At 41.1% G+C, this 26,739-nt stretch overlaps 1 protein-coding gene across 1 annotated transcript in view; it reads right to left on the bottom strand.

Annotated features, from left to right (window-relative positions):
• The window catches only part of RIMS1 (regulating synaptic membrane exocytosis 1), a 363,560-nt gene that overhangs the window by 262,905 nt on the left and 73,916 nt on the right, over window positions 1-26,739 (bottom strand). The window contains exons 3-4 of the mRNA XM_066604485.1: window positions 12,733-13,076; window positions 6,433-7,280 (exon numbers count right to left, since the gene is read on the bottom strand). Of these exons, the coding sequence (XP_066460582.1) occupies window positions 6,433-7,280; window positions 12,733-13,076 (1,192 nt within the window). The remainder of the gene's footprint in view (window positions 1-6,432; window positions 7,281-12,732; window positions 13,077-26,739) is intronic.

The raw sequence follows: 26,739 nt of genomic DNA, 5'->3' as shown, positions 1-26,739 counted from the left end.
AGCCAGTTCCACAGGAGTGAGGGACTGTTGCTGCAGAACTGCAGAAATAAACACTTGTCTTGTGTTTATGAGTTTAACACAGAAAACCCCAGAAGAAGTGTAAGGGGTAATATTGTTCAATTGTTTTGAGTGGAGGGCCAAGGATGGCAATGGCTTCACCGAGGAGTAGAGTAATTGCATTAAATGTACTTTTTCCCTTGAAACTAAGACTGTACATGTATCTTTTGTAGATGGTTGTATTGGCCTTTAGATGGTCTTATGTAAAAAGAGAATCATAGAATGGTAGAGTTGGAAGGGACCTCCAGGGTCATCGGGTCCAACCCCCTGCTCAGTGCAGGATTCATGAAATCATCCCAGACTGATGTCTGTCCAGCCTTTGTTTGAAGACTTCCATTGAAGAAGAACTCACCACCTCCCTTGGCAACCTGTTCCACACATTGATCACACTCACTGTCACAAGGTTTTTTCTAATATCTAATCTGTGTCTCCTCCTTTCAGTTTCATCCCATTGCTTCTAGTCTTTCCTTGTACAAATGAGAATAGGACTGATCCCTCTGCAGTGTGACAACCCTTCAGATATTTGTAGACCGCTATTAAGTCTCCTCTCAGCCTTCTTTTATGCAAGCTAAACATTCCCAGATCCTTTAACTGTTGCTCATAAGACATGGTTTGCAGACCGCTCACCATCGTGGTAAGGCCAGCTTCACAGAATTGGGTTTGATTCCGCATGCGGGATCCCACAGCTGATTACGGCTGTGAAGCCGGCTGGTGACTATACATACAATTGGTTTCTGCATTGCATATGACCGCAGCGGCTCGCCATTGGTCATGCGTAGTACAGACTTAATGTTTTCAATATTTGTATTTACCGCGCCGGCGCTTAGCGATGACGCTGGTATCCGCGGCCCATACGCAATTTTAATTAGGTATGGGCTGTGGGTCAGACAGCCTCCATTGAGTCCGCAGCAAAAAAGAGCATGCTACGATTTTTCCTCCGCTCGCAGAATGCACAATTCTTATCCATGAGTGTGTGTGAAAAAACAAAAGCACATGCCTTTCAATGCATGCAATTTACTACATTGATTGCGGATTCTGCAACAGGAATCCAGTCGTGTGAAGCTGGCCTTACCCTTCTGTGTACTGTATATATGTGATTGTGTATACTGTAAATAAAACATGAAAGTGTCTGCATTATGTTAGGTTGTAGTGTTTTGCTGTGGCCACTAGATGGCTCTGTTATAGTGTATGTATAAGAGGCTGACAACAGACAGGCAGGAACAGTGTGGCTGAAGACACTTGAGAGAGGAGCCTGCTGTCGTTAGAAATGCTGCGCCAGTACACAGATAGGGGGCAGAGGAGAACCCATAAAAGAAGGTAGTTTGGTGCAGTTGAGTGAAAGTGCAGGAGCTCACATGAGGTGCAGGATCTGTGTTCTAAGAGAAGTCTCAGTTGCTTTGCTGAGCAAGGCCTAGAGGGCGGTTGACGAAGTACAAAGGGAACTAATTGAATTACAACAATGGTATGTGCATATGGCAGAATCTGATGAGGAATCCATTCTGCTGCAGATTTGGCTGCGGATCCACAAGTGCATTTAACCCTATCAATGGGCAACATCTTGGTGCAGATTTTCCAATAAGTTTCCACGAGTATATGCATGCAGAAGTGCTACCCCTCCACATCAATCCATATGGAAACACGTCAGAAATCCTGCATGCGGATTTTGCTAACTGACAGGGCTAAACCCATAGCTTATCCACAGATTTCTGCTGCAGTTCTAGAGCCGAATTCTGCACTGAAAATTCTGCATCGGACTCAGCTGCATGAACTGCCTTACTGATAGCAGGTGGGCCTGCCAGGATTGCATGTGGGTTGCAGCTTAGCAGCTGCATCGTCAGTTTGTGCTAAGCTCTGCAGAATCTGCTGAAGCTCAGAAAGAAGTATGGAAACCAGTGTGGGGGGTCCAGTGCTGTGCTCGCACCCAAGGGAGGCCATAGCTACATCCTAAATGTGGGTTGGTGAGATACCTACAGTATGAACTGTTTGCTCTGCAGTCTTGAGATATGGATACAATGCTCAACTATACTGGGAGGAGTACACAGCGGGATGGGTGCTGAAGAAGGATTCAAGTTGTCCCGCAGTGAGACAACCTGCTGGATAAATCTGGAGAGAAATGTGAGTGCGGCTGAACTCCTGAGAAGCAGGACATGGCAACGAAGACAGAACCACTGAGACAGGGTGTATTTACAGCTCACACTGTCCCTGGCATAGAGACTAAATAAGCCCGTCAGAAACTGTTCTCCACTTGTTGAGTAAGGGGTCTTCAAAACTTCACTAAAACTGTGTGAACAAGTCATCAGGACCCTTTTACATGGAATGATTACTGTTCAGATTCTTGCTGGATCGCAGGAATCTGAAGATAATTGTTCAGTGTAAATCCTGCCAAGTGACTGAAGGATGAATGATAATTCATTCACTTGTAATTTGTCGTTCAGTTTTAGCAGGCATAAAAATTAAACACGTTCCCTATGCGATGCGCTGTCAATATACAATACATTTTACAATTTTTTTTAAAGCAGCAAGAAAGGTAGTATCGCTTATATAACGACCCAAACAATGAAAATGTTTTGTCACTTATCTCAATGATCAATGCCATAATAATAGTTTTAAAAACTAATGATGGAATTGCTATTTTTCATTTATTTGCCTCCCGAAAAAGCAATAAAAAGCTATCTAAAAGTCATATATATCCGAAAATGTTACCAATAAAAACTACAACTCTTCCCGCAAAAAGCAAGACCTCACAGAGCTCCGTTGCCATAAAAATAAACATGTTATGAGTCCCAGAAAGCAGGGAAGCAGATTCAGTCATTTTTCTAAAAATAGTGTTGTTATTATGCAAAAGTAGTTAAAAAATCTATAAAAACTTGGCATCGCAGTAACCATACTGTTCCAGATAAGAAAGTTATCATGCTATTTTCACCGATTGGAGGAGGCTGTAAAAACAAAATGCATAAAACAATCTCCCCTCAAAAAATGTAATAAAAATTATATAACACATTATATGTGCCATTAAAACATACAACTCATCCCACAAAAAAATAAAAAAACAAGACGTTATAAAGCTATGTCAATGAGTTATCGCTCCTGCAAGGCGACAATGAAAATCGCTTGGTCCTTAACCCCTTAAGGACGATGCATTGTAAATATACGGCGCTCGGTCCTGGGCTTTAATCCCGTCTGATAGCAAAAATATGGCGCAGGATTAAAGCCTCTGCTCCTGCAATCAAGCAGGAGCAAGTCAGGTTGTCGGATGTTAGTCGCAGCTGAGAACCCGGAGGAGAAGGGAGAAGCAGTTTTTAATCCCTTCTGCCTTCTCCTTTCCTGGGTACATAGTGCTCAATGAAGGCTATGTACTGAAAATGTTAAGTGGAAGTGTTAGTTCCGCTATGCAACCGCTGGGATCCCCTGTTACAGCAGAGCTGCAGGGTCCTGCAGGATTGACTATTGTCACTACAGGGGGATGTTTTTCCCTGTAACTAGCTACAGTGGAAAATTGGAGAATTTAAAAAAAAGACAATGTGAATGACCCCCAGAGTTACAAAAAAATAAGTAAATATGAATTACAAAATTAAATAAAAATATATATAAAAAGGAAAATGACCCACATGATACAAAACCATTGCTGTAAGCGGTCTGTAATCCAAAGCTATACAAATTATATATCAAAACATCTGAAACAAAATGAGGAACCCATTCCCATAGTTTATTATAGCGTAAATTTACTAATTTTAAAAATAAAGAACTATAAATTTAAGAAAATATTTTTTTTTTAGCTTTTTACCCTCAATAAAACCCGGGGGAAAAAGTCAGTGAAAAATATATTAAAAATACCCCTATATGCCACGGGAAAATAAAGCAGCAAAAATAATTTTGGTAGCTGAAGAAAAAATGAAAAACCCTAAAAAGTGTCTGGTCCTTAAGGAGTTAGAGGGGTTTTCCCATTACTTAAAATTGTTTCATAGCCACTATACTTCCAGGTTTCTGCTGACCAAGACCTGTTACTGCTGCAGCCAATTACTGGCCATAGAAGGTCGCTGTTGTGCCCAAGGCCTTTTTTTTTTTTTCAATTTTTCCTCCATATTTTTTAAAAATCATAACTCTTTTAATTATCTATCATCGTAGCTGTTTGAGGGCTTTCTTTGCAGGACAAGTTGTATTTCTTAATGGTACTATTTAACCATTTCCAATCCAATTTGTATTCTGGTTTTCCTAGGGGACTTACTCTTTTTCTGCTGTTATACAACGGCGCTACATGCTGGATAAAGCCAGTACTGCATAAGGTGACACATTGGATAGGCTCCAACAGCAGAGAGGCTGGCAATATACATTAAGAGAACCCCGACGGATGTCTTCCAACATCGGAGCTGTACAGCCTTAAATCATAATGTTTTAAGACGCCAGACAGTGGATTGGAAAGGGTTAATGTAATATACAATGTACTTAAAAACTTTTTAAAAATTTTATGGCGTACAAACTGCAGCAAAAACAAGATGATAACTTTATTCTATGGGTCAGTATGATTACTTAGATACGAAATGTATTTAGTTTTTTTTTTGCTGTACATAACATTTTTATTTTTTCATTGACATACCTCAGTTTTAGTGGGACGCCCTGTAGTTTCTATTGGTACCATTTTATTACATTTTTTCTTGGAGTGACCGAAAAGGTATAATTCTGACGTTGTGTTTTCTATTCTCTTTCTGACATTGTTCACCATGTGGGGTAAATAATACATTGCTTTTATTGCTTGGGCTATTAGCTTAGGCTAAATATGTTTGGTTTTTTTGTTTTATATTTACATAGTATTACATTATACCGTGATCTGACAGGCAATCTATCAAGCCACCTCACGGGCATGGCTTGATAGGCAATCTGCGATGCCAGCCCTAGGGGCTTTCAGAAGGCCCCCAGCAGCAATGGGAACTGAATGGCACCCTGCAACCTCATCACAGGGGGCCATTCAGGACCCCCGAATACCGATCAAAGCATTTCAAGGCCGCTGTCAGAAGACATTTAAGGGGTTACCAGCTGCGAACAGCGGAGTTGCAGGCGAGTGTCAGCTGTAAGAAACAGCTGGCATCTGCATTGTATGGAGTGTGATCGACCCCCGATCCTCATCCATACAAACCCCGAACCTCCATGACATAACTGTATTTCATGGACTGTTAAGGAGTTAAGGCACAAAATAGGCCCATCCCTAAGAACTGTTAACTTGAGACCTAATGAGTTAAATACATAGTTTCAGCAAACTTTAATTTGACACCTAACACTAAGTCAAGTTAAAGTACGATGAAAATGTGCATTTGTATGCATGAAGTATATGATGGTATATATGTACATGACTTATATGTACAGAATATGATGGTACTATATACGCGTACAATCTATAGTAACATGAGTTGTATATACAGGTCTGCAAAAGTAGAGTCAAAGGGAGACTCACTGCTGTGTCCTACATCATCACAATGACGACCATTTAGATTATTTGGATTAAGTGGTTAGGCAAAAAATTTGTGGAGAAACAAACTAAAGTACAAACTTCGCTTAACTTTCGAGTTGATACTGGTGGGATTATTCTACACCAATTAACCTAGGGTCTGCTCTGATTATGGAGTACCTACCTGCCTTTGGATTTTTGCTCCCCTATGTATAATTACTGTACATTAATTTTCTCTATAAAGGCGCATTCACATCATCGTCAGAGCTTCTGTTCGGAACCTCTATCAATTAATTCCACTAAAAAACAAGCCAAAATAGCACAATACCCTGTTTCGTCCTGAATAATGCCAGAAGCCCAGCTGAAAACCAAATTAATTCTATTATAGTCCATGGGATCAGTTTGGCGCTGTTCAATCCCATCATAATATGGTTCCGATTGGGCGGGAAAACAAAACTCAAAAGCGCTGATGTGAACGAGCCTTTAACGTTGGTTCATCCTGGTGTTCAGCTCAAAAGTTCTGCCTTATGACCACCCAGATGCGGCCACTGCTGCTCAGACTCCCCTCTCATGGCATCAATCTAATATACAGTATTAAAGCGATCCTCCAAGCCTGGATAGAGGTGGCCGCATGGCTTCTCTGACTACCTGATGCACACTGTGCATTAGTATGCATTGGTAGTCTAAGACACTACATGCTGATCTACCTGGTCAGCACTGCTCACATGGGCAGCATCGGTGATACAAAGCAGACATAGTGTTTTAGACTAATGATGCATACTAATGCATATTTTGCATCAAGTAGTCAGAGAAGCCATGCGGCCACCTTTGTCCAGGCTTGGAGGGTCGCCTTAACATTACAGTGTTACTACTGACCAATTCACCAATGAAAAATTGGAAGAATTGAAATACTACAAAACAAAGCATCATCTTACCTTTTTCACTAACGCTTTCGCTTTCGATTTCCACATCCTCACAACTGGTATATTCTGGTGTAGATGCTCCTTCTTCTTCTGAGCTGCTCACTGACATCTGTCTTCTCTTTCCACCTCTTTTAGATCGGTGGGGTTTTGGTGGGGATGGCCTAACAGATTCTGATTGATCTGAACTAAGAGAATCGTTCCTTGAAATGGTCTCCATTTTTTCACGGTTACTCTTTCGCATTAAAAGAGCAGAACTTGGGTCTAACCGAGTTTGCTTTTTGAAAGAATCATGGTTTTTAGCCTCGATGTGTTCTGGTGGCACAGGGCTACGTCTAGGACTAGGTGGACTGTGATTTGACACTTGGTTTGGTTTAGAAACTACCCCATCAATAGAATAGGACTGCTGACTTTCTAGAAGAGTTCTTTTGTCCTGCGTCCCGTGCGCTTGAGAATTCTTCCCTAGTTTGTTTTCAGGAACTTCTGGTTCATCTAATTCTGTATGTGGTAGCGATGCATCACTGTGTCTCCTCTCATGCCGTGCCTTGGAAACTTTGGCATGCATGCGCATCTGTTGTTCCTCGGGTTGTGGCTTTACAGGGTACCTGGCTAAGTTAGGGTCACTTCTATATCTTGTTTGATACTCTTCATCAGCCCGTTCCTTATCTTCTTCCATGTTGGTTGCTTCTTCTGATTTTTCTGGAATGTCCTGTGATCTCCCCTTTCCCAGTCTTCTACTTTCTCTTCTTTCTTTATGTTCATCTGTATAAGCTTGCCCTTGTTGGTTAGGAAATTTCTGGTTTCTCTTACGATCGCTTTTTGCAATTTTTCCATTCTGTTCAGAAACAGACATGACCTTCTTCCTATAAACAAGCATGCAAAAAAGAAACTAATTATAATGTAATGATCTATGTAACTCATGTTGAATATTCTTATTTTTACAGTGAACTCCATTCCCCGAATAGAAGGGAAGTTGCAGTGCAGATTTATCAATGTGCTTAAGCCAATTCTAAGCCCTTGCATCACAAAGTCTAATAAGAAAAATGGCTTACAACAATGCAGGTCCAACTTGCAATTCTTCTTCATCCACTCCACAGGTATAAACAATGTGTGTGTCCTGTTGATGAATGTGATGTGCACTGCATAGCACGACAGTATTAATAAATCTCATGCTGTGTCTTCATTAACCCCTTCCTGCAGCAGCCCTGCTTCGTTTTCACTTTTTCCTCCATAACTTTTTACATTTTCCATCGACATAGCTACTTGAGGGCTTGATTTTTGGGCGGGATGAATTGTATTTTTCAATGATACCATTGAACGTACAATATAATGTATTGAAAAACTTAAAATAATTTTTTCCCCCCATGTTACCTAACTTAAAAAAGTTAGGTAACAAGGGGGGAAAATGCAATTTTAACATTTTGGGAAGGATTGTTTTCACTATGTTTATGATACAGTGAAGATGACATGCTATCTTTATTCCGTGAGTCAGTACAACTACAGCAAAACCAAATTTATATAGTTCATTCTATGCCGTACTGTTAAAAAAAATAAAATACCTTTAAAAAAAATAGCATTTTACCGCCATTTATTTTTTTCACATTTTTTATAAATTCTCTCTATAAATGCTCTCTTTTTTTCCAATAATAAACTACCACCGTCTTTTGACCATCAAAGCTTTCACTATCCTGTTGATGGGTGATGTGATGGCTTTTTTTTTTCTTATAAGGGGCAAACTGTACTTTCTATTGGGACTTTGACAGGGTGACCAAAAAAACCCCCGCAATTCTAGCATTCTGTTTTTCTGATGGCTTTCACTATGTCGGATAAATAATGTTATATTTTAATTAACTGGAATTTTCTGCATGCAGTAATATCTATTTTTTTTTTGCTGCAAAGAGAGGGTTTTAATATTTGTTTGCTAATAAAAAAGGCTATTAATCTTATTTTTATTTTTATACTCTCCATAGAGGGCTTAAATGATCATCTGATTGGATTTGCATTATACTGCAATACTTCAGTATAGCAGTGTATCATACATTTGTAGGCATTCTATTAGGGAAGACAACAATGCCAGGTCTGGGGGCCTCACAATGCCAAAGGCTGGTATGGTACTCAATTGACATCCTGTGATCTTGTTTTTGGGTGATAGATAGAGCTCCCTCACTGTGTCAGGCCAAATTCTGCTGCCACTACTCACAGTGACATCTAAAGGGATAATGGGCAGCTGTTACCTGTCAAAGACAGCCTGCTCCATACAATGACATATGACTTGTTGCTAAGGGAATAATTGTAAAGTTAAATACTCACAAGACAGTGACTGGCTACTTAAATACGGTTTTCACATTTTAAAGGTTTGGCTGCGTGAGCATCAAATATTAAAATAATAAACTTTTTAATATTTTCACCTGACCCTCTTTGCTCTTTTCTATTTCTATTATTTTGCCATATTAAGTTACTTTTTTAACTATTTAAAACCCCTTCATGCAATATTAGAATTTTATGTTTACTTAGAGATTTATTCTGCGCTAATAACATGACCAATGAAGGTTCTTATTGACAGGAAGCAGAGATCCTGAAAGCTGCCCAGAACTGAGCCCGAAAGTATATAAGAAATTTTATTAATCTTTATTAAACAAAGAATGATATTTATTTGCTGACCGGGAATAACTATTTAAACAGCATTTATTACCTTCCTCTTAATCACCACTGAATGTTACATGTTGGCTGCCTGTCCACGGGCGGGGATTCGCATGCAATAAATCCCCCGATGATCACGCTTTGTAAAGCTTTCCATAGGATTACTATGAAAAGCGCAGTGCCGGCGTCCAAGAGTGGAGAATCATAGCGATTCTCTGCTCACAGGATTTAAATCGCGGCATGCTGCGATTGCCGCGATTCTCCGCGGCGAGCCTATCTATTAGATAGGGTCATCTCGGAAATCTGTCAGCGCTCCCCGTGGCAGAATATTGCTAGCGAGTGGACAGAGGGCCGTTCAGGGAAATCACCGCTGAAAATTCTACTCTCTGTCAAGCCTTGTTTAAGAGACGACCCAGAAAAGGTCTTACGTCCATTTTACATCTTTTACCACACTCAGGTCTACTATGCACAGGAATATGCCAAGAAAGAGATCCAGATAACCCAACTCAAATCTGAATTTTTTAATTTTATTTTACAGTCATGAGAAAAACTAAACATACTCTCCTTGAATTCTATGGTATTATGTATCAGAACATAATAAATAGGCCCAATGTTCACAAGTGGATTTGAATTGCAGAATTTGCGCAGGTCACCCACTGGTATGATCAGCAGTTTAAGCTGCCCATAAGGAAATAGGGGCGTCCAAAACTGAATTAATGTATGCCGATTTGATTTGCAGACCTTTAGATGCGGAAATCAAATTGCAGTATGTTCCATTTCAGTGTGCTCCATTTCAATTGACATTGCGGACGGGCCGCAGGTTCCACAGAAAAGCAGGAGTTTGCAAAAGTAAAACCTCTACTGCGCATGTGCGCCGGCCTGCTGGCCGTCACTTCCGCACACATCCGCAGTATAGAAAAAAGAAGACCCGAATGGGTAAGCAGGGTCCCGCATGCGGAATCTGATCCACATGTGGACATGAGCCCTTATGCCTCAGCTCCACAGCATGTGCGGATTCTACACACAGATTTCCACAGTGGAAGACCTGTGAGTCAGTGCAGAAATTATTTTTAAATGCTTGCCGACGATGGAGGTGCGGACACTCCATGCTTTCCTATGAACGTCTTGAACTGCGGATCTTCTGTGCGGGTGCCGATCATGGACTCCGCAAATCAAATCTGCCCGTGGACATGAGGTCTTAGAAATACTTAAAATGAGGTGAATGCAACCTCATATATACAACAATACATGACAAATAAATCGTGTCATTATTTATTTAACATAAACTAGACCACAATGCAGAAGCAGTGTGTGAAAAATTAAGTACACCGCTTGCATCAATAGCTTGTAGAACCACCTGTAGCAGCAAACACTTGAAGTATTTGCTTTCTGTATGATTTTATCAGTCTCTCATATCGTTCTGGAGGAATTTTTCCCCCCTCTTCTTTAGGGCGGTAAGAGCGTAGGCGCAACTACGGAGCATAGTTGCACCTGAACAAGGGAAATTTGTTCCTCTTCGTCGGCTTTTCAAACTCAGTGCCAGAGCGCAGGAGTTTGGAAAGAATCAATGGAAGATAGGTGCTGCCCGATTATCACAGTCGCATGATGGAAGAAACACACGTTCGTATGAAATCGCCCTTACGAGGTTGCTTCAGTTCATTGAGGTTTGTTAGCATACATTTACGCACATCTCTCTTAGGGTGACTACCCACTACAGTTTTTTTTCACTGCGAAATTCGCAGCGTTTTTTTTTCTGCAGGGGTCTATGGGACTTGTAAAGTTAAAATCGCGATCGCGCAAAATACGCAATGCCCATTGCGCAAATACAAGTTAATGAGCGTCTATGTGCTTATACCCGTGTAACAACGGTGTTAAGGTTCTGCCACAGCATTTCGCTTGAGTCGATATTTGGACTTTGGGTCATTGTGACACCTTGATTCTTTTCTTTTTCAGCCTTGATAATGTAGATTTGCTGGTATGCTTGGGATCATTGTCCTGTTGACACAGGTTTCAGTATCCACATTTTAGCTTGAAGCGGTGGCCTCACATTCGGCTCTAGTATACTTTAGAATACATGAGGCGTTTACTGGCATGAGCTTCAACATTTAACATCTTGGGTTCTTGCAATATCTCTGAGCATTGCATGTTCTGACCTTGGGGTGGATTTGCTGGGATGTCCACTGCTAGGAAGATTGTAAACTGTCTTGAATCTTTTCCACTTGTGTATAATCTTTCTCACTGTAGAATGATGGACACCAAATTGTTCGAAAATGGACTTTCTCAGATTGATGGGCAGCAACAATTGCTTCTCTAAGATCACTGCTGATAGCTTTTCTCCTTGGCATTGTGTTAACACATGCCTGAATGCTCCAGACCAGCAAACTGCCAAAACGTCTGCTTTTATAGAGGCATTCACAGTTGCTGATGATCAATTAATCAAGAGTAATTGTTTAGCAGCATCTGGCTGCTACTTACTCTCTAAAATTCCTATGGAAGCAGTAAGGGTGTAGTTAAATTTTCCACACACTGCTCTTACATTTTGGCCTAGCTTTCGTTATATAAATTAATAATGACACAGAGTAATTTGTCATGTGTTGATGCTCATGAGGTTGCATTTACCAAATTTTAAGACCTCCTAAGGAACAGATATTTTTTTATTATGTCCTTATATGTAAAACCATAGAATTCATAGAGAGGGTGTACTTACTTTTTCTTATGACTGTTAGTTTCCATAATCTGTGTAGACGTGTTAGCATCACATAAACAAGTATTTTGTACTTACTACTCTGGTAATCTGGAATGTGTGATAAATTGGTATCAGTTATGCCCCAATGATACTTCATTTAAAGTTTCATGTTTTCTTTTATTTAAATTAAAGGGGTTGTCTCACGAAAGCAAGTGGGGTTATACACTTCTGTATGGCCATATTAATGCACTTTGTAATATACATCGTGCAATAAATATGAGCCATACAGAAGTTATCCACTTACCTGCTCCGTTGCTGGCGTCCCCGTCTCCATGGCTCCGTCTAATTTCGGGGTCTTCTTGCTTTTTTAGACGCGCTTGCGCAGAAGGGTCTTCTCCCTTCTGGACGGTCGGGGTACGAGCGGCATTGTGGCTCCGCCCCCTTCTACGCGTCATCGCGTAGCTCCGCCCCCTCACGTGTGCCGATTCCAGCCAATCAGGAGGCTGGAATCGGCAATGGAACGCACAGAGCCCATGGTGCACCATGGGAGAAGACCCGCGGTGCACTATGGGAGAAAACCGCAGTGCATCCCTGGGAAAGGACATCTTGGGAGAAGAATTTTATAAGTTCATCTTTCATCACATCGGTGAGTAGCAAGCGGTTTAAAAACCGCTTTAAAATGCTATTTTATGCCAGGGGGGTGACAGGGGGAATGGTCTAATGTAAAATTTTGATGTTTGTCGCGAGACAACCCCTTTAAGTAGTAGGTTTCAAAGCAGTAGTTTTCTGAATTTAAAGTTTTCTACACTTACATTTCCAATCAAATCTAAATTTACCATTTTATTTCTATGAAGAGTAGCACTAAAAATGACCTAAATTCACCAACACAGCAGTCATTACTTTTAGGAATTGTACAAAAGAATATACATAAGTAAATGCTAGTGAGAAGACAAATTGTAAGAACAACACGTAGGTCAACATATGCTTACCTCTCTCGGGGCGGTTCACTTCTTGACCTTGATGACTGCTTTTGCTCTTGGACTGCAGTTTGTAATGATGGTTCTGACCCTTTGCTTTGATCAGACTGTAAACTAGCAGGTGAAGTCTCTTGAGAACCAGCTGTTGCGGCAGTACTTAGAGGTGTTTGAGATCTAGATCTCTCTTGTAGTCTGGCTTTCTTTTCCCTTGGTGCATCAGAGCCAGCACCAGTACCAGTGTCACTTAATGTCCCATCCTGACTCGGAGGCTGCTGTGGCCCACTTCCAAAGAACCAAGCTCCTGATTTTGTAAGAATTTCTTGTTGTTTTCGGCACAGGTTACAAACCCACATAACCTATTTAAGAGAAGCAAGAAAAGAGCTATGAGCATAGAGGGAAAAAAAAACACCTCACAACATTATTTAACACATTACACCCACAAAGCTTTATTTGGAATTCATACTTGACAGGTCCAAATTTAAAGGAGTATTTTAGCTTCAGTAAACAAAGGTTATTCGTTGCCTAATGAAAAGTTCTACAATTTTCCTTTCTACTATGGGGGAGATTTGTTAAGCATGGCATTTCATACTCCATGCATTATTGTTAAAGTAAATTAATTAGGAGGCACATGTAACTTAATAGATATGGTGCTTCTTTGGCTGTCACTGCGCCAAAAATTTGCATGCTTGCTAATAGCAAAAAAATGCATGCTTGCTAATAGCAGTCATAGATTTGTTCTATAATTTACACCAATATGCGCAAGCTATAGTAAATATGTTGGTTCGCAGAAGGCCAGCCTCTTCCACTAAACTCCACCCACTTACCCAAACCCTGCCCTCTTTTCTCACTCTTTTTGAAAAGTGATATTAAACTTACAAAGTTGCAGTATTCAGTGCAAATATAGCATGCGCCAAACTTTGCACCTTTTTTTTGTAAGAAAAGTAGCCTAAAGCATTTGATAAACCTACCAACCTTTATGTATTAATCCCTCTTGATTTTCAAGATCTCTGCTTGTATTCATACATTAGGAGTAGAGATGAGTGAGCATACTCGCTAAGGGCAATTACTCGATCGAGCATTGCCCTTAGCGAGTACCTGCCCGCTCGGAAGAAAAGGTTCGGCTGCTGGCGGCGGGCGGGGAGGAACGGAGGGGAGATCTCTCTCTCCCTCTCTCCCCACCGCTCCCCCCTGCTCACTGCCGCAACTCACCTCTCACCCGCACTGGCAGCCGAACCTTTTCTTCCGAGCGGGCAGGTACTCGCTAAGGGCAATGCTCGATCGAGTAATTGTCCTTAGCGAGTATGCTCGCCCATCTCTAATTAGGAGCCTTCATTGCTTACTTCTAGTGGATAATAACTGTGTTGGTCATGTGATCGACACTTATGTGATCAGCTTATTACAATAAAATCGTCAAAGCACTCTTGTAACAAGCCATGCACCTGTGTAGTCATCAGTCACATGACCATTGGCAAGTTTATAGTCTCCTGTAAGTAAAGAATGAAGGCTCCTTGAAAGATATCAAGCAGAGATCTTCTAAAATGTGAAAAGATGATAAAAAAGGTAAATAGGAAAATTGTACAAATTTTCAATATAGAAAGAATACATTTTTTGCTGAGGTTGAACTACCCCTTTATTTTTAAGGCATTTAAATGATAACCATATTACTGATTAGTAATGAATGTGAGGTGACCATGCCAGGAGGAAATGTGGTAGAACAATACCTTGAGCAAAAATATACACCAAAATGCATAATGATATTGGATGGACTATGATCAAACAAGGCATAAAGCAAGACAGGCAGGATAGTGTAGTACATATGTTTCCATCTTTTAGGCCAAGAATGATGTGGAGACGGACACCGAGATGGAAACTTATGGTATAGTATGTGAGATGGAGACCTCTCTAGTTTTCATTTAGTTTTTTTTTGGGGGGGGGGGGTTCTCACAGCTCAGAAAACTATGAACTTCACCAACACTTGGTAATGTTAGTCCCACCTCTCAGGTAGCAAAAGTCCTTTTTTTTCTCTCTCTCTCTTTTCACCTCCACCTTCTCCTTACAAGTGAGAGAGTCATTATCACCTTTTAAAAAAATTGTATTCTGTGTCCCAATATGGGGACTTGAACATGCGATCTTCTGACCACTGATATAATACACTGCAAATGTGTATTGCAGTGTATAATTTTACTTTAAGTTTACATTTTACAGTCATGAGAGACTCAGATGGACAAAAAGAACTGAGTGAAAGATGGCGGAGCAACTCAAAGGGGTCTTCTGCAGGAAAGATAGGGATCTTCTACACAGGCTTATCCAGTGGTTGTAAGAAGCTGTGTAGCCAGCCTAGGAAAACTCTAATCCAGTGGGGAGTGAGTGTAGTAAACTTCAAAGTTTTGACCTGGCTTCTCTTTTTATTAATGCTGTCATTAATAAAGGGAGAAGTCCGGTCAAAACTTTGACTTGGTTTATTGTTTCTTCACCATGACACCTGTCTACCAAAGATTTTTTTTACCATCATCTACCCTGGCAGTTACTGTTAGACATCTGGTCAATCCATTCCCTCTATCCACCCTGGGCTGAGAGTCATACAATTGAGATGCAATATTTAATCCTTTTAACTCCAAATCCTTGGATGGGAAGAAGACGGGCTCGTCCTGGATATCCCACCAATGGCAAAACTTGATCAAAACAAATTGGGAGATCATACGGTCTCCACGGTATTCTTCAAACAGCAAATATCTCGTTAAAAAGTAACATATTATTTATTCCTGATGGGAGATTGTTTAGCATAGAGTGAGCCACTAAAATGTAAAAGAAAAAGACAATGATGACTCTAATGAAAGATTAGTAAATTTCTAGTAGCTTTTTGGTCTAGTTTAAAATGTATCACCATATGCACATCAGATTATAGAAGCAAACATTCAAAAGATCCCTTATGGCTTATGCCTTGAAACATATCTTTTTTTTGCTGGATTAATTGCTAAATAAAAGACTAATCAGGTTAGTTTATCCTGTCTTTGAATTCTTCTATACGTGGATGATTGTGCTATGCATCGGTTTTTATTTCTCTATTTAATTCTATCACCCCCACTATGCACAGTATGGCACTATAACCCCGGCTGGCAGTAGATTCCGTAATACACTATTCTCTATTTATCACTGTCACTGTAGCACTACACCCCTTAAGGAGGTATTCCTCAACATCTATAGAACTGCTTCACCTGTTTTTCTCTACACCCTCTTTATATATAGCACTATTGTCAGAAGAGGATAGAAGCTTTATGTTATTGTTGATATATAGGATGTTTGAACTATAATGGTGGGGTTAGTCAAGACAGACCGGAGGGGAGAATGTATATCAATGTATGCATGTATGTTTGTGTATATATTTATATATATTGTGTATTGTTGCTAAATTTGTTTATGTATTTTCTATTCTTATGAATTTACAAATTGAAATTGTGTAATGTTTCCTTTTGCCTGTGGTGGCGCTGCATGGGAAATGGAATACTCGCTTCTAGGTTGACTCATAGATTACAGCTGATTGGCAGCAGAATAGAACCCTACGACTAGTTTATTGTTGAGGCCGCCATGTAGTGAAAAGATACTGTCCAAAGAGGACAACCCCTGTACTATTAATGAGAGTGTGACCCTAAAGGAGCAGCCTCTTCTGATGTTAAGAGATAGCAGGGGATGGGGGGGGGGGAGTTGTGAAGTCAGACAAATAGCAATCATCTGATCTTCATGAGACATCTCCGGCAATATACCTCTAAAAATATAGCTTAGCCTACAATGTAATACTGCCATGACCGCTTGTGTTTTGTTATCTGGATAGTTACATTTGGCAGATTTTGGTAAGGTTCAATATTCCATAGTATGGAAATACTAAAAAAAAAATGAGAACTTGAATCTCAGAGATAATATTTGACACATACTAATATATGGATAGTGATGGCAATTTTTTTTCCAGGTCTAAAAATACATTCCAACTATGTAGAATCCTTTATTGCATCAGCCAACGGCACATGTCCTATACATATATACTGTACCGGCACTTACTGTATAAAGATACTCATATTGTGCATCTAGGTCAGACCATTTCTAAAAATACACAGTATTTTAATCCTGCCATGGAATGCAGATGTCTATGTCAGCAAAAGAATGCAGATTACATGAATTCCTGGTAATAATGCGCCTGCTTTTCTAGTCAACCTTTATAAGAACATATCTGTTACAAGCATGATAATCACTTTCACTGAAGTCTTATATTAGTCCGACTCTATTTCAGCTTCTAGTCAAGTGGGTATATTTATAAAGAAAAAAAGCAAAACAAAAGCCAATTGCAAACCCTACTATGAGGACCTAGCTGACTGCTCAACGTTTCTTATAAGTGAGTTTGTGTAAATGTTGTGTTTGTAAATTTCTGTAAGAAAATGCAGGTTTTTATAGAGCATCTCCAATGCAAAGCCATACAGGGGAAACATTAGGCCCCTCTGTCAGGAAAAAGATAACAGATGGTATATGGCAAATGAGGGCCCTTGTTACAAAATTTGCACTGGGGCCCCACAGCTTCAAGCCTCTGCATACAAGTATTTATTGTAGATTACATGTAGCCTCATTGTATCATCTTCTCTTCTTTCATCTGTCTATGCACGTTAGACCACTTTCACATCACATTTACGGTATATTCAGACATTGCAGAATTTGACGCAGATTTCACCCTGTCAGGGCTTGAGTCCAGGACCACGTGCACTCCAGTTGGCAACTCTTTCCGCTGAGCCATTTAGCTCTTGGACAGCTTCTCTACTAACACCTAGCGATGTGGTTCCTGGTCTGTTTCTCTGTCCTGACCCCGTCTCTGTTCCTGATTAGGCCCTTTATAAAAGTGTGTCCCTGCCATTACCTCAACGCGTGATTATTGTGCTCCACAGCCTCAGTCAAGCTCCATTATCAGACTGCACCTCTGCAAATGCCTTGAGATCTTCCGTTACCGACCTCTGGCTTTCCTCCTGACAATGCTACCTACCTCCTCCTTTGTATTTTGACCTGAGATTCCCTTTTGCCAACTCCTGGCTTCACTCTCTGTCTGGACCTGCATGGCTACTATACCCGCGGCTTCAACCTAGTGCCAGAAACACTACACAAATCCATACCATAAATAGATATTCTGTGGATTTACACTATAGATTTTTTTCACAGCATGTGTAGTAGAATGATTCATTCATTCGGGGAGAGCTGCCTGGGGATTTTAAATCCCCGCCTGCTGATAGATCAGCACCACAGAGCAGGGGACAGCAGGAAAGGACGTGGCTGAGCTCCGGCAGCTGAAGGGAGTTGAGTATCTATTTTTTTTTTTTAAAGCACTTTTACTGGATTTTTCAGGGAAGGGCTTATATTTAAAGCCCTTCCCTGAAATCAATTGACGGCAGCAGAATCCTCTACCGCAGCTGACATGTGTGACAGCTGCGGTAAAGAATTGAAGAATTCACTGCTGCATCTATCACAGATGTGGCAGATGTAGCAGCAGGGAATTCTTTTAACTAGCGGGGATGAAGGAAACATCTGCCGCATGCAGCAGATATGTTCTTCATCCCCGCGGGGGTCACGGCAGCGGCAGACAGGTAAGTATATATTTTTTACACTAAAATGTTTCTTTTTCAGGGAAGGGCTTATATGTAAAGCCCTTCCCTGAAAAAGAATGCAGGGGTGCCGGCAGGCCATTGTTTTCAATGGAGCCGCCGGCAGCAGCCGCGGCTCCATTGAAAACAATGCATGCATTCCCTATGGTGCACGCATATCCTATCTTTGCAGGCGCCTGTAAAGCTGGACATGTGAACACACCATAGGGAATGCAATGTTGCTAATAGAAGCGTGTCTTTGTGCGTGCGTATGCATGCACAAAAACACGCTGGTGTGATGACACTCTAAATATGTGCTTTATCATAGTGCATAAGCTGCATATTTTAGGCTTTGTTCACACTGGTATCATGATTTCCGTTTCAACAGGATATGTCCGATCCATTATAATCCGTCATGATTAATTATGTTCTATTGGACTGATTAATGGATCATTTAGGTTTCTGTCCTGTATCAATTTTTTTTCCTAGATACAATACTACAATATGCTACGCTATTATGTCTGTAAAAAATGACTGAAGCCTGATGGAAAGGAGCTAAAGCCTCGTTCACGTAGCCATTTTTCACTTTCGTTGTTCTACTCCAAAGTTTGAGCAGAACAATGAAAATAATATCTCTGCCGAATCCCTCATATGTCAGACACCAAGGACGCCCAACAGACCCCATTAGTCCTATGGAACTCTGCCGGAGGATGTGGAGAAGGTGAAATCACTAAAAGAGTATAAGAGGAGCCTGGACGCCTTTCTTGAGTGTAATAATATTACATGTTATAATCAATGATTACTTCAGCAGGTTCGGTGATCCGGGGATTATTCTGACTGCCAGATTGGAATTGGGAAGAATGCTTTCTCACCTAAAATAAGGAAAATTGGTTTCTACCTCACTGTTTTTCTTTCCTTCTTCTGGATCAACATTGCAAGATAATAGTTTGAACTGGATGGACATGTGTCTCTTTTCAGCCTTTGCACACTATGGTACTATGAGCATAATAGGGTCTGTGCAGTTTCCGTCACAATGTCCAGCATTTGAGCAGAAAACATTGTGCAGCATACTGCACTACTTTTTCCAGTTAATTTAGCAGAATCTGAGCTCTTAATTCAAGCTCCAAAGCAAATGTGAACAAAGCCTGATGCAACTTTCCAGAGTCTAATTCAATACTGTATTTGTGTCCAGACTTGACAACCAAGCCCATATAGACGAACAACCATTTTCAAAAATCATCATGAAATAAAGTTGTTTTTTGTTTTTTAAATGGAGGCTTTTTCTTTTATCTCTACCAACAATGCTGCTAGTTCACTGTAGTAATATTTTTCAAGCACGATTTATAAATGTTGACTGCGGTTGCATCCCACGAGGAAGTAAGACTCTACAATGATTAATCACTGTTCTTATAATAAGATTGCAATCTCAATAGAAAAAAAGAAAAAACTCTACAACTAAGCAAACATCCTCCCTTGGTGATCCAGGAATATGCAGTCTCCTAGCATCTCATGCTAAAGAAACCCATTTTTATTAGCTGTTCTAGATGGCCAGATGTACATTAATAACATATAATCTTAGCTATCTTAATTAGGGCCAAATCTATAACAAGGTGGGCCCATTCAATCTGCTTCTCTTTTTCTATTACCAAGTATGCAAATACATCATGCTCTACAGTATGATGCAGATGTGCTACGTATAGTTATTCCCATTAAGTAATAAACATTTTCTAACCACCAACAGTAAGTATGGAGAGCCACTTTGTCTACATTCACCTGTCCTGGACCACCGCAGCTCCAGCGCTGCATTTCCCACTCTGCCCACTGGGTCTGCTGGCAAGCTGCAGTCAGTCTGTACACAAAACGTCACAGACTGCTGCAACCAATCACAGGCCTCAGCCGTGCACAAGAGTCATTAACTCCTGTAGGGGCATTATTAAGAATACTCATTCTGTGGCATAACAATGTTCAGTTGGTACTAAGTGGCCCTATAAGTAACATCCTTCTTCTGTGTACAGTATTCAGCACTATATAAGTGCTCTATTATAGTGTGATACTACTGTGAATGGCATGTGATCACCAAAGCCATTGTTTGGCTGAGTAGTCACATGTAGAATTAACGTCACATGACTGCTGCAGCTTCTTCTAGGCTCTGAGCTACAAGGACCAGCCCTCCTATGCTGGATCGGGATGGAACATCTAACCATTGAGTATTGCTTATTTTTTTTTAATTTTAGCAAATTCCCCGACCCAGAATTTTTCCTCTCTCTCAGAAAACCCCTTAATGCTCCATGATGTACAGTTATGTCATGGAGATTTGGGGTTTGTATGAAGTGGATCAGGGCTTGATCCCAAACCATAGAATGCAGGTGCTGGCTGTTTTTTACATCCAACACCCGCCTGCAACAGCTCTGATCAGCACTGTCACTGATCGAAGCTGTTAACCCTTTAAATGTTGCCGTCAATTCCAACAGCAGCATTTTAATGCCCAGATTGATGTTTGGGGATCCCAAGTGGCCTTCCCCACTATAAAGTCTTCTGAAAGGCCCCAGGGTTGCCAATGCAGAGTGCCTATCAAGCCATGCCTTTGTTGTAGCTTGATAGATTGCGCGTCAGATCGCGGTATGATGTAATAACATTGCAAGTTCATGTCTCTGTGGGGACTAAAAAATATATAAAAATGAGTTTTAAAAAGTCTTATTAATTTAAAAAAAAAGAAAAAGCAATAAAAGTTATGAAAACCCCTTTTCCATATTTCTAATAAAAAAAGCTTAAATGAAAAAAACAACCTATCTATCAAAGTAAGGCATTATTTACCCCGCATGGTAAACGTTGTCAGGAAAAAAAACAATGCCAGAATTGCACTTTTTTTGTCACCCCGTCTCCAAGAAAAAAATGGAATGAGACACAATCAAAAAATCATATGTACTCCAAAACTACAGGATGTCCCGCAAAAAACAAGCCCTCATACAACTATGTTAACGGAAGAAAAAGTTATGGCTGTCAGAATTTGGCGGCAGAAAATAATTTAATGTTTTTCTACAGATATTTTATTTTTTAAAAGTAGTACAGCAAAAAAAACAAACAACCATATAAATGTTGTATCGAAGTAATCGTACTGACGCATACAATAAAGTAATCCTGTCATTTCTTGCGCTGTGTACACCGGAGAAACAAGATCCTGCCAAGGATGTCAGAGTTTCTTTTTTTTTCTATTTCACTTCAAATTTTTAAAAACTTTTTTAGTATATTTTACGATTAAATGGTGCCTTAAAAAAATACAACTCCGCCACCCAAAAAACAATCCCTTAAACATCTACATTGAAGGATAAATATAAGAGTTGTAAAAACCGAAAATGGGGAGGGGAAAGCGAAAAGAAAAAAGGGCCGCATCCTTAAGGGGTTAACATTGAAACAATAAACTTGAGAAGTAATTTGCAGTACTCTACCAATGCAGCAGAAAGTGACAGAGGCAAAAAGCCCCAGCATTGATAAGAGTTTAACAATATACTGTGCAAATATTTATCCATCAAGTAAAACTAACTTCAGAAGAATCCGAGGGAATTTCATAGCAGCAGAGAAGCAGCAGCTAACACCCATGACATGCTACGTGGGAAGTGTGGTTTACAGCAATTAAACACATGCTAAAGTTGTGAAGCTCAGCAACATCTATATTAAATGCTGCAAAAACAAATATTTTTCAGCAGGAGTTTGGAAAACACCATATTGTTAAAAAAAAAGTATCAGTTTTAAAATTCCAACTTCTTTTGTATTTTGGGGTGTACCCTCATCACAGGGGCATTGTAGTAAGGGCTCCTGCACACGGGCGAATTTGATTTACAGAATCAGAAGCGAGCGGCTGCCCCTGGATTCCGCAACAAATACTGCCCTTAGCCTCCTATGGAGAACTGCTGCTTCCTGCACACAAGTGGAAATCAACTGTGATTTCCACTTGTGGCAGAAAAAACGCAGCATGCTCCATTTCTGTGCGGTTTTCGACTTGGCGGCTTCCATTGATGTCAATGGAAGCCATCCTTCCCGCACCCAATCCGCAATCATCACTACAGAAAAGTTGCGGGATCTGCATCATCGCCTAGCGCATGCATGTACTGCGCATGCGTGCATAATGAATGTTGTGGAACTTTATGAAAAACTATTGAGGGAGATTTCACATTAGTGTCAGGTTGCGAAGTTTTAAGAGTTTGCAAAAATGTATCAGGCTTAATAAATTCGCTAGACATGTTAGAAATGTTCCTCTTCTCATCCAAAGGGCCCCCCCTGATGAGATTGCAGGAAGCCCAGCGGGTGTTATGGCAGCCGGGGGTCTTCTGAAAGGCCCCAGGGCTGTCATGGCAGAATGCCTATCAAGTGATCCCTGTGGGGTGGCTTGATAGACTGCCTGCCCGATCGCAGTATGATGTAATGCTGTAGCATTATATCATACTGCAGGAGCGATCAAAGCATCGCAAGTTGTTGTCCCCCCTGGTGACTAAAAAAAAAGTAGAAATAAGCAATAAAGTTTTACTAATTTTTTTTTTTTAAAAAGTAATAAAAGTTTGAAAAAAAACCCTTTTACCAAATTTATAATAAAAGAATCTAAATAATAAAACAGAAATACATATTTGGTATTGCTCTGCCCTTAAAATTTCGAACTATCAAAGTAACCCATTATTTACCCCTGATGATGAACGCCGTCAGAAAACTAAATAAAGAACGCCAGAAAACCTAAAGGACAACCCACAAAAAAATGATCCCATGGAGAAATAAAAAAAGCTAATGCATACAGAACAGGGGGGCAGGAAATAATTTTAAAAAATGTAATATCTTTGAAAAAAAATACAAGTATACACCAAAAAACCCCAAAACATGTAAGTTTGGTATCGTAGTAATCGCACTGACCCATAGAATAAAGTCTTTTCATTTTGTTGTAGTTTGCGCGTCGTAGACACACTGAAAGATGGCAGAATTTCATTTTTTCTATTTCACTTGACTTAGAATTTTCAAAACGTTTTTCAGTACATTATATGGTACATTAAATAGTACGATTTAAAAAATACAAAGAAACAAGCCCTCATACAGCTATGTCGATGTGTATAGGCAGCTTAGGGCTCCTTCACAGCAGCGTCTAAGGCTCCGTTCGGGACCTCCGTCGCTAATTTCCACTAGAAAACAGGACGAAATAGCAAGCACTATTTCATTCTGTAATTTCCGACAAACTGCTGAACTGCTAGCCGGAAATCAAACAGACTCCATTATAGTCAATAGGGTTCTGTTTGAACCAATCGGCCAAGGGTCTCCATTTTCCTGAAGCAAGAAAACCGAACTCCTGAATATGTAGTGGCCCAAACACCTATTCCTGGCCCCTCCATAAATGTTATACATGTCATATCTCTTGTGTGGATGCACTGTGCAAACTGTCTTGTCTCTTGTTATGTGTATTGCATAGCTGCATCAGATGAAGGGAGATGTCTGCAAATGTATCAATTTATGTCCTGTCACTTAGGCCCCCTGTCCATGGGTGTGATTTCGCCGTCGGTAAATCGCCAGCGAATCACGCCGTCTGATGCTTTCCATAGCGTTGCTATGGAAAGCGACGGCCCCGTGTCCACGAGCAGAGAATTATTGCGACTCTCCGCTCGCAGCTGGCAATTCGCAGCATGCTGCGAACTGCCACGATAATCCGCGGTCAGCCTATCTGTCAGATAGGCCGACAGCGAAGATCCGTCTGCTGGCTCCTGCTCCCGGACGGCGGCTCCCGCTGCAGGATACCGTAACACTCAGGGACAGGCAGCCTTAGTGTGTTAGAGTCTATAAGTATGAGTGTTGGCAAGCAAGGTGGGGTCTAGAATCTTCAACGATTAGGAAAGGAGTGTAGAGCCAGCCACATGTGGGTAACTTCAACCCTTATGTGATGACGAGGATGGAAGAGGAAGAAAGATATGTTCAGGACATTAATGTGAATAGCCAGTAGAGAGTAAGAAGAGCATGAGAGTTTGTCCCCTACTCCTTCCAGGAGTGGCAGCTTACAGATAATGGAAACTGTAGGGCCAGTATCATCCTGACCTTTCTTTAGTCTTTCCTTCACCGGTGTATTCCTAAATTGTGAAGTGTACAAGTTTTCCAGTAAAGCTTTGCCAGTTCCCAGGGACTGAGGTACTTAAACAACAAAATGTGTGTGGACTCTCTTTATTATCACCGAGGTTCATTCCGGTGAGTAAAGGAACGGTAGCATCACGTGGCAATCTAAAGTTCTACGGCATGTATATTGGCCACCCCTCTCCTAGAGGTGTTCCAGCGATACTCTGGCCGAGGCTGCATGTGTCCCTCTGGGAGGAGTCTGGTAAGTGCCATTGTGACAAGTGACAGCTTTACCCTCCCAGCTCCTCAGCGTGTGCCTCGTGTTCTGAGTTACCCTTTGATGTGAACACACGCTTGATGGACATTTACAGTGTCCATCAATAATATGCTGCTACATTTGAATTTTCCTTTGAAACTGGCAGCATATGTAAGGTAAAGGTAAAGTCCCCTGGTGCAAACACCGCGTCATGACTGACAGGGTGATGTCACGTCATGATGTTTTCTTGGCAGACTGTTTTTGAGGAAGGGTTGCCATTGCCCCCCTCAATCATCTTTTTACCGCCCAGCAAGCTGAGTACTCATTTTACCAACCTCAGAAGGATGGAAGGCTGAGTCACCCTACCCAGAACCACGCAGGGATTGAACCCACAACCTTCAGGTCGTGAGCAAGAGCTTAGGACTGCATTTCTACATTTCTGCATTTCATTTTGTTTGTTAGTGGCTTGAAGAAATGCTATATATAAATGCAGCTTTCGATGAATGTACTTCTAAAAGACTGATAAAAACAAATACTCAATAGGGAATATTTTTTAAAATTGTGCAAAGCAAAAGTGGAGTAATTTCCCATGGAAACCAATTTGGTTGTTGCTTTCATTTTTTTCAGTTTGCTGAGTCGCTTTAAAAAAGAAAGTTAGAGTCTGATTGGCTGCTATAGGCAGCTTCTTCACTTTTGCCTTGCACCAGTTTTAAAGGAGATGTCCCGCGCCGAAACGGGTTTTTTTTTTTTTAAACCCCCCTCCCGTTCGGCGCGAGACAACCCCGATGCAGGGGTTAAAAAAACCACCCGCACAGCGCTTACCTGAATCCCGGCGGTCCGGCGTCTTCATACTCACCTGCTGAAGATGGCCGCCGGGATCCTCTGTCTTCATGGACCGCAGGGCTTCTGTGCGGTCCATTGCCGATTCCAGCCTCCTGATTGGCTGGAATCGGCACGTGACGGGGCGGAGCTACACGGAGCTACACGGAGCCCCATAGAGAAGAGGAGAAGACCCGGACTGCGCAAGCGCGGCTAATTTGGCCATCGGAGGGCGAAAATTAGTCGGCACCATGGAGACGAGGACGCCAGCAACGGAGCAGGTAAGTATAAAACTTTTTATAACTTCTGTATGGCTCATAATTAATGCACAATGTACATTACAAAGTGCATTATTATGGCCATACAGAAGTGTATAGACCCACTTGCTGCCTCGGGACATCTCCTTTAATAAATCTCCCAAAAAGTGTACATTAGGACAGTGTGTTCTGCTGCTGTAGTCTAAACACTTTGTGCACAAAGTTTTTTGCTCAATGCAACTGTAGTGGCCCGGAGTTAACAGGGCCCCTCCATAACGTATGCATGCATTTGTCTTGTGGCTATGTGTTGTCGGTGTCTTTTATGTTGCATGAATATGATGTGTATTGCATAGTTGCATAAATGGGTTGACTGTCTGATATGTGAAATGTCTGGAAAATGTATCTTGTTGTTTGTCATGTGATCGTGCTTTGTATATACTGTATGTGTTTGCAAGACATTTTGCAAGAGTTCCAAACTGGGCTTGCAAAAGAGAAGGAAGGAGAGGTTGAAGTTCTGCAAGTGAGCCACACAGACACCATCTGCTCTGTGTGGTCCGGAATGGCAGAGGCAGAAAGGCTTCCACCAGCCTGCCCTGGGCCTACTTTACTTCACTGGAGATTCCAGTGTTACCCCTAAACAATGTAAGGAAGAGAGAGAGAGGAACCGCCATGCAGCGTGGAGCGTTTGTCTGCCAAATGTGAGTGCTGGAGAGAGTAAAGGAGTTTGGCCGGGAACAGAACCCCACAGATAACTTGGACTATGGATTCTTCTGACATCCTGTGATTTTCCTCCCTGTCATATCACTTTGTGTTCTGCACCATTTTCCTGCTGGTGTGAGTTTGTACCATTGTAGGACTGTACCCAGTTATCTTTTAAGTAAACGAGCAATGCCAACCATTCCCGGCTTTGCTCTTTGGATGTTTTCCCTGTGTGTGCACTGCTTATTCCTGCTACCCCGATTCACTGCAGAAGAAGGAATGGTGGTATCATGAGTGACAG

The sequence above is a fragment of the Eleutherodactylus coqui genome, chromosome 1 (assembly GCF_035609145.1).
Source record: "Eleutherodactylus coqui strain aEleCoq1 chromosome 1, aEleCoq1.hap1, whole genome shotgun sequence".
Taxonomy (NCBI): domain Eukaryota; kingdom Metazoa; phylum Chordata; class Amphibia; order Anura; family Eleutherodactylidae; genus Eleutherodactylus; species Eleutherodactylus coqui.
This window is presented reverse-complemented; position numbering and strand designations above follow the sequence as displayed.